We start from the raw sequence: 12,020 nt of genomic DNA on the forward strand, positions 1-12,020 counted from the left end.
ATGCTGTAGATATCAATACAGACACGCCAGAGATATAGACACGCTGTAGATATAAATTCAAGTACGCTGTAGATAGAGATGCACTGTAGGTAGAGATACACCGCAGTTACAGATATAGACACGTGTATAGGGACAGGGAGATATAGATATAGACATGCCGTAGATATAGATACAGACATGCCATAGATATAGACGTGCTGTAGATACCTGGAAACGCCGTAGATACCTAGAAATGCCATAGATGTCGATATAGACAGCCTCTAGGTATGTAGATATGCTGTAGAGATAGATACTGACACCCCGTAGGTATACGTACGTGTGTATAAAGAGATTTACTGAAGGAGTTGGCTCATGCAGTCTTGGAGGCTGGGCAGTCCCACGATCTGCAGTTGGCAATCAGGAGAGCCAGGACAGCCAGTATGGGCCAAGTCTGAAGGCAGGAGAAGACCGACATCCCAGTCCAAAGACAGCCTGGCAAAGAGGGAATTTTCCCAGAGTCGGTTTGTTCTATTCCGGTTTTCAACGGACTGGGAAGGGCTGTCGGCTTTACACGGTCATCTGATCCAGATGTGAGTCTCCTGCCCAGAAGCACCCTCCCAGACACACTCAGAATCATACAAGACCAGCTCTCTGGCCCCACGCCCATTGGCCCAGTCAAGCTGGCCCATAAAATGAGCCACCAGGGATGGACTGGAGTGAATAAAAGAGAGAAGACAGGGACGTGATCAGAGAAGATGGAGAGGAAGGTTTTGGCTTCCCCTGTGGTGGGATGAGGGCCACTGGGTGTTTTGAGCTGAGCAGGGACATAACTCGGCTGCCCCAGAGCCACTGCAGGAGCCCCGTGGGCTTGGCCTGTGGTGGGAGACAAGGGTGCAGGAAGCAGCGGTTCACAGATGCAGCAGAAGGCAGAGCCAGCAGGGCTCACTGATGGATTGCAGTGGGCTTGGAGAGGAAGACGGGGGCCGGAGGTGGCCCTGGGGCTCTGATGCGAGCAGCAAGAAGTGAGGTCGGGACAATCGTGGGAAGGTTGACCGGGAGAGAAGATCCGGGTTCTAGTTCTGAGAAGGTTAAGTTTGAGATGGGTGGTAAGTCTCCGACTGGCCACGTCGAGTGGACAGTGTTGGAGATCATGTGAGAGCTTGAGGCCAGGGAGTCGTCGACGGAGGGAGCGTCTGGGTCCCTGGGAGGACATGAGCGGGGATGGAGAGGAAAGGAGACAGGCAGATGGGGAGGTTCCCAGAGAGGAGCCTGAGCAGCGGTGGCCAGAGAAACAGGAGGGGAACCCGGAGAGGGTCCGCCGGGTCCCGGAGGCAGGACGAGTGATCCCCTGGGTCAACGGTGCCGAGGGGGCCGAGCCAGAAAGGGACTGAGATCTCACAGCTGGATTTAGTGACACAGGGGCCCTTGGTGACCTTGGCAAGGGCAAATTCTGCACAATCCCTGGAGCCGAAGCCTGTGTGGAAGGACTGAGGGACGGTGGAGAAGCAGAAGGAGAAAACGGAAGCACAGGCCACTGCCACGTGCTCGCCTCCTCCTTCCGCCCCTAGATTCACCAACAGCTAACGTTCCATGGTTTTTCAGAGAACCAGAAATTGGGTTTCTTTCTTCCTTCCTTCCCTTGTTTTTAACTTCATTTCAGTTTTAATTTATCGCTTGCTTTCCTATGCCTTCCTTGAGCTTATCTGGCCGTTTCTAACTTTCTGAGTTGGAGAAGTTAATTCATGTCCTCTTTATGAATATCAGCATTTAAAGCCATACATTTTCCTCTGAGCATTGCCCAAACATCCCACAGATTCCGAGATATGGTATTTTTATTTTTATTATTATCTCCATACTCTGAGATTTTAATTTTTTTTGGCTGTCTCTCGGACTCACAAGTTATTTTAGAGTTTTTAAGCTTCTTGGTGGTAGAGTTTGTTCTGTTGTGCGGTTTTTGTTATAAGTATTTTCAAATTCTAGTGTATCGTGATCAGAGAACGTTATCCGGTTTTTAAATTTTGGAATTCACGTTCTTTGTGGCCTGACAGGCACTTCCTGTGTGTCCTTTTTTTCAAGAACATTTGAATAGGATTCGATTCAAATAGAATTCTGTTTAATGCACACACCTGCACACACACCTGCACACACACCTGCATGCACACACGTGTGCACATGCACACACAGTATGTTATTAATTAGATATTTGGCCAGCTATGTTTTTATTCATGTTTTTGTCAACTTTATCTGTGAAGGACCTAGAATACACGAATACCAGCATGCTCCGTCTTTTTCTTCCTTCATTTCCAGCAGTTCTTGCTCTGCAATGCAGAGGCTATGTTATTTGTTGCACAGACGTTCATTAATTTGAGATCCTCATGATGACTCTCATCCTTGATCCCCACACAACACCCTTCTTTTTCCCATACACTGTTTCTTGCTCTGACTTCAGCTTTATCTAATAAATAGAATTCTCTTCATTTGCATTTGTTTGTTATGTTTCTACCCATCCTTTTATATATATACATATATATATAACTGTGGTAAAAGTCATAACAGGGGCAGCCCAGGTGGCTCAGCAGTTTAGCGCTGACTTCAGTCCAGGGCCTGATCCTGGAGACCCGGGATCGAGTCCTGCATTGGGCTCCCTGCATGGAGCCTGCTTCTTCCTCTGCCTGTGTGTCTGCCTCTCTCTCTCTGTCTCTTTCATGAATAAATAAATAAAATCTTTAAAAAAAAATGTCATAACATAAAATTTACCACAATGACCACCTGAAGTGTAAAGTTCAGTGGCCTTAAGTACATCGCTGCTGTTGTACAACAGTCCAGGGGATGTTTTCATCATCCGTCCACCCTTTTATGTAAAACCTGTGTGACTCATCCCACCTTCAGTGGATTTTGTTTGTAATCTGGACTGAGAGTCTTTTTTTTTCTAAGCAAGTGTGTATGGCTCATTAACATTTACGGACATGACAGATACATTTGGTGTTACTTTTGTCATGGTTTGTGATATGCTTTCTGCTTTTAGAGCTTTTGTGGGGGTTGTCAATTTTCACCATATGGTCTCTGTTTTCTTTGTTTTATTTTTTGTGTATATGTCTTCTGACAATTTGCAAAGCTGTGTTTTTAATCCTGTGGTTATCTTTATAATTATACTGTGATATGATGCCCTTAATTCTCTATTTCTTTAGACAGTGTTTATTTTCTCCCTACATATGAAGAATGTCCAAATTAGAATATATCTGTTTTCCTTCCTTCTCTCCCTTCCACCAAATGACTTTAGTCCATTCTATTTTATGATATTTTTTCTGTTTACTGTCCTACCTCTAATTTTACCTAAACCTCTGAAAGATTGAGATCCCTAAATAAAAGCGATGAAGAATAATCTACTTAAATTCCCTCCCTCCTTCTAACCTCTACCATGCTATCTATTGTTATTTACACCAGGCCTCTGCTTTTCTCTCCCAATCTTGCCTAGGATAGTCACAGTCCTTGGATTTGTTTCAGACGGTCATACCATTGAATAGATTCTCACTGCTTGTGCCCTCACCAAACTCAGCCCGTTTGGCCTTGGTTTACCCTAAGTGTGTCCTCTTGTAATTTATATAAGAAGGACTCATGGGGATTATATTTCAAAAATAGGCTCAAAAAGTGTTTCTGTTGATGTTAAACTTGAAAGATGGTCCATCTGGGTTTTAAGTCATTCATTCATTCATTCAGCCAATATTTATGAAGCCCCTGCTATCTATGTGCAGGTTACTGCTCCAGACCCTGGCAACACAGCAGAGAACAAAGCACACACTTTGGCCCTCTTGTAGCTTACTTTCTAGTTGGGGGAGACAAACAGCAAACTAGACCAGGAAGTAAAATCTGTGGTGTCCTGAACAGAGATGGAAGCTATGGAGAAAGATAAAGCAGATGGTGGGGGATCACTGGACCTGCCTTTGTTCTGGGAAAGAGCAGAGAAGGCTCTGTGGAATCCCAGCCCTGAGCCCATGCACACGTTCCTACTGATGCAGAGTGGGGAGGTTGGCTCTGCTTCTGGGATTCTCACCTGCTCTGGAAAGATGGGCTGTGCTGGCTTTGTCAGAGCCCCTCCATCCACTCCCCGCTGCCCCCCCACCGCCCCTCCTAACGTGCCCTGCAGCTTGGTTGAAGATGGTTTATCAGTGAAGAGCTATAATCAGATGCAAGTAGCAGAGGTCCAGCTGCACTAATATGGAGATGAGCAGTCACTTCCACCAGAGGTGGTGATGCCACCACCAGAACCAGGTTTCTCCCTGCTTGCTACTTCACCTGCATTAGTAAGTGTCTCTCCTTCTCCTGCTCTTATCTGGATTCATGTCCCCTTCCTAGTGGACTTGTACTTACACAAGACTGGGTCATGTGACCACCCCATCTGCAAGGAGGTCTGGAAAGGTAAGTATTTGTGACTGAGCAGTTGCCCCTATAATTGGACATAGGACAGGGGACTCACAGTGCCATCTCGACTCTGCCAGTCGAGGCTGCAAGCGCCCCATGGGCCAGTGTTTACCCACCTGGCTCTGCTCCATTGGTCTCCTGAGCACATCCCTGTGCTAAGAACACCCTGGTTTCCCTTCCATGGCTTTGTAGGATACGATCAATCCAGTGATGTGATTTCAAGATTCATAATGGTTTTTATTATAATTATGAATGGTATCTGTATCTGTTAATATTTTCTAGGGTTTTTTTAAAGACTTCATTTATTTGAGACACAGAGAGCATGGGGGGCGGGTAAGGGGCAAAGGCAGAGGGAGAAGCAGACTCCCCACTGAGCAGGGAGCCCAGTGCGGGGCTGGATCCCAGGATGCCAGGATCATGACCTGAGCCAAAGGCAGACCCTTATCCGACTCAGCCAACTAAGCACCCTAATATTTTCTGTTTTTTTTTTTATAGCAAGGGTGACCATATCGTTTAAAATCCAAATCAAAATACTTATTAGCAGGTAAGGGGAACAATATTAAAAATTATGTCAGGACAACAGGTGTTAACTGGAATGACGCAAGCTAAGACACATAATTAGTCGGTAATTGTTGAGATAGATGAACACAGTTGGGTTTTGTAAATTAATCTGATTACCTCCTGGATTGAAGATCGTATCTCTGTATTTGCACTCTGTTCTAATAATTAGCCTGTTGATTCTCTTGGATTTTCTGTGTACATTATCTGCCATTGATTGTAACTCAGTTTCTTCTCTTCCACTCCTAAGATGCTACAGTTTTTTCTTGTCTTATTACATGGGCCACGAGTGCTGGTACAGAATGGAGCCATGGTGGCAGCAGACTTGCTTATCTTGCTTCCAGTCTTAAAGTCAAGTCGTTCTCAATATCCAGGGGCACCTAGGTGGCTCAATTGGTTAAGCATCTGCCTTCAGCTCAGGTCATAATCCTGGCGTCTTGGAATCCAGCCCCTCATCAGGCTCCCTGCTCAGTGGAGAGGCTGCTTCTCCCTCTCCCTTTTCCCCTTACCCCAGCCTGTGCTCTCTCTTGCTCTCACTCTCACTCTGCTCTCTCAAATAAATAATTTGAGAAGAGGAAAAAAAATGGCTCTCAATATCCAGAAGTCATGCACTCAGGGAAAACCTGCCTTCTCCGGGCACTGAGGCCCAAGAGAAATGTCCTCAGTGAGTCCCCATGGAGGAGACACCATGTGATATTTTGTTTCCTTTTGCTTCCCCAGAAAACCCTTTTGCCGTGCCTCAGGATGGGGGAGGTGAGACCCGAAGCACCCGGCCCAGCCTCCAGGAAGAACAGCTTCAACAGAGATCCCCGGGAGAGCCAAGGTGGCTGCGGCGGTGGCAGAGGAAGAAATGCCACCTGTGCCCACAACCCCCTTCCATGGACTTCCAAGATTAGGAGCAAACTCAGGGGTAGGGGCCAGGGGTTGTAAGGGAGGGGTCTTGAGCCACCCGTCTGCAAGCAATAGTCCCATTCTGGGCTGGTGGCTTCTGAGAGGTGACGCCGTTGTGGACTCAGGATGACCAACACAAAGCTGCTCTGGCTAATTCAAGCCGTAGGGATTAGGCCTGTGCATCGTTCCTGTGGGCCCCTTGTCTCTACTCCGTCCAGTTGTGGCCTGTGGGCCTATCTGTGTCAGGATACCAAATGTGAGTGTATGTGTGCACGTGTGTATGCGTGTGTGTGCGCGCGTGCACGCGTGGGCGTGTGATATGAGGTGTTCTTTTTGTTTGATTGATTGGTTTCTATTGGAGTCCCCCCGAGTCCTCTGATGGGCACAGGTCACCGGTGGTGGGGGCCCTTGCCAGCGTCCCGGTTCAAGCTTCTTGCTGTAGCTGGCAGCTGTGAGCCAGCGAGCCTGGGGCACAGCCCCCCGAGGTCTCAGAGGGCGCTGGGGATTTGAAAATGCTCATGAGGGTTTGTTCTTATGGAATTTGTTCCCATAGCAGTGTCATGAAAGGAGGCCACGCATCTTGGGCCGTCCATGGGGCAGGCACTGGGCTGCGTGTCTTCATGCGCTCCCTCTCTCACCGCCTGGGAGGGGGCTGTGGTGAACCCCCTGCAGAAATGGTTCTGAGCAGGGAAGGTGCCCAGGGTCACACAGCCAGGAGACCAGCCCCTCTGTTTGATCTTAGGGGTATAGAACCCAAAGTCCAAGGTACCCCCAGCACAGTCCCTGGGACATCTCCCCAGTGATTTCTCAGCAGACTGGCCATTGCCATTCTCTGCTGTCACTGCCCTGCAGCTCTCATCCACACGGCGCATTCTGGTTACGCATCTGCTGTGTCAGGCCCCAGGCTGGGCAGTGATGGGGACTAGACCTGAGTCAGGCAGGCCTTGTCCCTGCCCTGCAGGCAGGGGTGGGACAGACAGACAGATCTGTGCTGGACACAGTGATGAGGTTCTGCAGAAGCCCCAGGGGCAAGTGTCTAGAAACCATTCCACTTCAGAGTCCCACGCAAACCGGGATGCCTCTAACATCCATTCCCCAGAGCTCCCCCACCCGCCACCCACCCCGCGGGCCTAGGGCATACACATGGAAGGGCATTGTCCGGGAAATGATGTCATGCCAGTGTAGACACACTCATTCCACTGGTGTTAGTAATAACCAGGTCTCCCCCCAGCTCTTAGCACGGGGGACCCTGCTCAATAAACGTGTGTCCCTCTGATGGCGTGTTCCTTGCTTAGCCAGACCCAGTGCTCTTGCACACAGACTGCTCTTCAGGCGCAGCAGTGAGCGGCGAGGCTCCTGTTCGTGGGGCTGGTTTTCCAGTTGGGGAGAGGACGAGAAGTGAGTCAGGATGCAGCAGTAGTGGTGAGCGCCCCGCCGAGATTTCAGCCAGAACAATCTGTTGCGGAGGGTGTTGAGGTTGCACAGTCTGGGTCTGGGAATGCCTTTCTGAGCAGGTGACCCGGAAGCCCAAATCTGGATGATAAGCAAGAGCCAGCCATGGGCCTGGAAGGCAGGGGAAGAGCATCCCAGCGCAAAGGCCCTGGGGCAGCAGCACGCTTGAGTGTTTCAAAGAACCAAAGAAATCCGGGATCTAGGATGGCTGGGACCCAGAGGGAGGACAGAAGGAGTTGAGGGCGGGGAGTCCAGCTCTGGAAGGCCGCACAGACACAACTCCCCATCCTCTGATAAAGGATTTTCCAGGCAACCCGGCTCTCCGGCTCCCCGTGTCATGGCCTAGGAAACCAAGACGCAGAGGGGCCCCGTGACTTGCGCCCGTTCACCTGCGGCGGACCAAGCCCGCGGCTTTGTGCTTCTCCCCCAGACAGCGGCACCCAAACACATGGCTGGCAGATGCAAAGGGGGAAGACTTTGTTGGGGTCTTGAGTAGGGATGGGCCTGTCTTCCTTTGCCCAGGCTGCTGTGGGGAGCTATGGGGAGGGGGGCTTGGCAGCCGCCCAGCCCAGGGGGATCAGCTGTCACCTGCATCTGGGGAGCAGAGCCTGGGGAATCCGGAGAACTTGAGGGTTGAAAGCGGGGGGTAGAGGGGTACGGGGAGGCACCAGACCCAGATTCTGACATCAGCTCTGCACTAAGAGCCGTGTGACCTCGGGCCAGTCCTGTGCCTTCTCTGTCCTCAGGTTCCCCCTGGGTTAAGAGGAAGGAGTCAGACCAGGTATTTAGGGGGCTTGCACCTCTGTCTTTCTGTGGTCCTGGGTGACGCTCACAGAGCTGCAGCTTGTAGGACTCAGCATCCGGCCCCTGCCAGCACTCTCACCAGGGAGACCAGTAAAACCTATGGGGCTCAGGATGGAACATCCTATTTGTGTGGGGGCCTCCCACGTGTGGCTCAGCAGACAGACGGGGCCAGCTGAGGGGTGAGACGGGGCACCAGGTGTGAGAGCCCTGAGTGCAGGGCACGTGTGCACAGGGCCATCCACCCCCCATGTCAAGGGCCCCTCAAAACCCTGCAGGAGCCCAGCGAAAACCCATCCCACCCTACTGTGACAGGCCCCCGTGCCAGTCGGTAGAGTGTCCCTGCGAATAAGACACGGGGTCGTGACAAGTTCAAGTAGAGATTTACAGAGTTAGTGTTTCCTAGTGACTCCCAAACCCGGTTTTTCAAGCTGCCTGTTTACTTCTTACTGTGAGCTTCTGGCTATCACCACGTAATATGTAAAAATAACAATAGTAATAGTACAAAAAAAGAGAAATAAATAGCAGAGGAAGAAGAAGACAGCATACCTTACTGGGGGGTTTGTCCCGCCGGGCGGTCTGTGTCCTGACCCGTCAGTAAGCACCCCCTCCCACTGGGAATGGCCTGGCGTTGACGGGCAGCTCAACGCTTTATCTCTCGCCTGCATCTGGTGTGATTGGTGTGGTTCGGAATCGACCCAGAACCAGTACCCGGTGCACCCTCAGGCCCTCCGCCCTCACCTTAACATCCGCAGTTGTCCTGAGCCTCAAGGAGCCACCCAGGGGAGCATCTGACACCGACCAGGACCAGTTTGAAACAGGCCTTAATGGAAAACACACGCACGTTGCATGCACACAGGCAACCATGCACACGTGCGCAACGCAGGGGGATCCAGTCCCTCTGGCGGTCCCTGATCCTTTAGAAGGAGCAGGTGGGCAGCTAGCTAGGGTGGGTGGTGCTCCCCTTCATCTCCCAGAACACACGGCTCAGGCACGTGGAGCCCCGGGACAGAAGGAAGGACTGGGGCAGGTTGGAGGTGATGGGATCCAGGGCAACACGGTCAGGAGTGGGGGTGACAGATTGCGAGGGGACACTTCCCGGCTTGCCATCCAATCCGAAGCTCTCCTGAGATCATTTCAGTCACAACGAGGCCGTGTGCGTGGCCGTGCCTGGCACTGTTCCCACCACCCTGAGGCCCCCCAGACCCTTGTCCACACCGGGTAGGGATCCTGGCCCTGGGCCGTCCCTCCCGCCCGGGGCCCCGTCTGCCCCCTCAGCTGACACCCCATCCACTGTGTCTCCTGGAGTCTCTGCTGTAAAAAGGGACGAGTTTCCCAGAATCACAGGCGTCCAAAAAGTATTTTAGTGGTTTACGCAGTTCCCTCTACAATCCAGATTCACGTCACAGCCCCAAGTAGAGTTACTGGGGGGGCATTTCTGGTCAGTGCTCATCACGGGAGATGTCCGTGCCCCGCCCTGTCTGCCCCTGTCGTCTGCTATGGGAACCCGAAGGCTGGGATAATAGGAGTGATCTGCGGAAATTCTTGAGCTTACCGCTTATCTGGTCCCCAGGAAACATTTGTAAGGTCAGGGGGGCAGCCACTCCCCCCGTCCCCCTCCAGGGATGGTGACACCATGCTCACTGCCACCTGTGGCCTCGGAGCCCATCCCCAGGCTGGGGCGATGCCCTTTACCCTCCAGATCGCAGACACCGCTCACCCGCGGTGTGACCAATGCCGCACGGGGCTCCCCTGCCTGCCTCGCGGCGCAAACCGCCCCATATGGCAGTCCAGTGAACGCAGATGTGGTTGCTGAGCAGTCAGGCGCGCGAGAGAGAACATCCTAGCAAAGCTATTCGTTCATGCATGCGTTCATTCATCTGTCCAACTAATATTCTCCAGCTCTGAACCCAGTGCGCCTCTGCGAGCACTTGCTGCCAATCACGGGGGTGTCCAGGGACGCGCCATGTCCGTAGGAGAGGCTGCGATCACCTGAGAAGTGACTCGCGGTGCCTAACAGATCGAACACCCAGATCCACAGAGCAAATAGGCAACACTTCCCTATCCCCTCCCTGATAGTGACCTTGGAGGTGGCACTGTCCCCAGCTCTCAAATTCCCGGTACCAGACCCCACCAGATAGTTGGTGCTAGATAGATGCTTGGTGAGTGAGCCGCTTTGACCCGTAGTCACACTGTACCGCCCCCCAAAACTCCTACCTTTACATTAAAACCCCGATGTATTTGCCCTTCACACAGTGAAATGCAGGGCCCCCCCAGGAGGCACCACTGGCAATGCCGTCATAGAAATGGTATTGGGCTCCCAGGAACCCCGTTTCTTTGGACTGCAGTGGGAGCAGCATCCCCTGGGTCTGTGCAGCGGGGTGCCCTGTGAATGGCCCCCACACCACCCTCCGAAACGTGTAGGAGCCCACAGCAGTCAGACGAACCCGGGTCAGGGGGATAGCTGGGGCTCGTGATTGCAAGTCGCGGGTGGGACCAAACTGGTGACCTGAGAGAACCTGGCCTGGGTTCCCGCGTGTGTTCTCTCCGTCTCTCCCCCATTCTGTATGTTTACGCTGGTGGGATGCGTCCCAGGTCAACAAGCAGCCTGGGTGATGTGCAATAACCGGTGGGGCGCCGGCGGAGAGGGGCTCAGTCTCCGTAACAAGGCAGGATGCCTCCCCCCGGGCTGGCATGTCCACCTTGGGGTCTGCCACATGAGGGCACACAGGTGAGGGTGGGCCCGAGCACATCCCTTCTCCTGTGCACCCCGACTTCCCGTGGACAGGCACAGGGTCTCCCTGAGAGCTGATAACTGGGAAAACCAAAAACCAATAATATTCCTGATAATAATAATAATGTAATAATAATGATGTATTTTACACTGACTGTGCTACGCTGCTTTTGTCTTTATATACAGTAGTTTTTATAAAGATGTCCTTAGGTTTTAATAAAGGAGTGTCTTGTCAACTGTTCCCTGTGTGAAAACTTGCTTTAATGCGTCCAAACGCACTGGAGGAAACCTGCCCTAATGGTCAGTCGCGCTCAGCATGGAAGGCCGGCACAGGAGGGCCTGAGGCCCTCCCCTGAGGGCTGAGGAGTCGTCCAGGGTGGCGCTCGGGGTCCAGCCCCAAGGGTAGATAGGAGGCCGGACGGGGACCAGGAGCTGTGAGCACGCAGGCAGGCCGGCCGGGGATAATTGTCTGGCGTGGTGGCCTGCTGCTTTGTTACCTCAGTTAACCCTGGGCCTGGGCTGGGGCAACGGAGGGCCGCCCTTCCCAGGGTGGGGGGTATAGTCTCATACCTGGCTTGGAAAGTGGCCCTACATGATGGAGTGCCATCCCGCGGGTTCTCAGAGGAGGGCCAGGCCCCTGCTCTCCAGGAGCGACAGACACGCTTATTGGGCAAATGGGGGCTTTGTGCCTCCAATACCTGCCGCCCCTGGGGGCCACGTCGGACCCTCTTCCCTCCAGGTCTCAGCCCTACCAACAATTTGGCTGGAACAGTGTGGCTCTACAGATGCTAGGACCATGTCCAGTTCAAGTCAAAGCTCCAGTCTCAAACACCATTCAGAGCTCTGCCTCCTACCCTTTCCCTGCTCCCCAGGGTGGCCAGGGTCTGGGCTGGAGCAGAGTTAAGGGACCAGAAAAGGGGGTGGGAGGGAGCTGGTTTCATGTCACTGTTTTTGCTGCTGCGGGCACGTTCTGTGGGCATGTTCTTGGGGTGCATTGAGGCTTCTTTGGGAGAACCCTGTGGGGTCTCCACCTGCCCCTCTTCCCAGCAAGGAGGACCAGGCCAGGATGCAGCCATTTGTGCATGTGCACCCACACCCACACACGGGACTTGTGGTCTTCCAATGGCAAACCAGCCCACAGCCTCACTGTTGAGGCCCCCTGCTCCCAGGCAGCCACCTAGTCCCC

General features: G+C 52.5%; 1 protein-coding gene across 2 annotated transcripts in view; it reads left to right on the forward strand.

The window, feature by feature from the left end:
- The window catches only part of SHISAL1 (shisa like 1), a 74,402-nt gene extending 63,327 nt beyond the window's left edge, over positions 1-11,075 (forward strand). For both annotated transcript variants that reach the window (XM_041757352.1, XM_041757351.1), the window contains exon 5: positions 5,677-11,075. In XM_041757352.1, the coding sequence (XP_041613286.1) occupies position 5,677 (1 nt within the window). In that variant the 3' untranslated portion in view covers positions 5,678-11,075. The remainder of the gene's footprint in view (positions 1-5,676) is intronic.
- Positions 11,076-12,020: the final 945 nt, after the last annotated feature.

The sequence above is a fragment of the Vulpes lagopus genome, chromosome 5 (assembly GCF_018345385.1).
Source record: "Vulpes lagopus strain Blue_001 chromosome 5, ASM1834538v1, whole genome shotgun sequence".
Lineage (NCBI taxonomy): Eukaryota > Metazoa > Chordata > Mammalia > Carnivora > Canidae > Vulpes > Vulpes lagopus.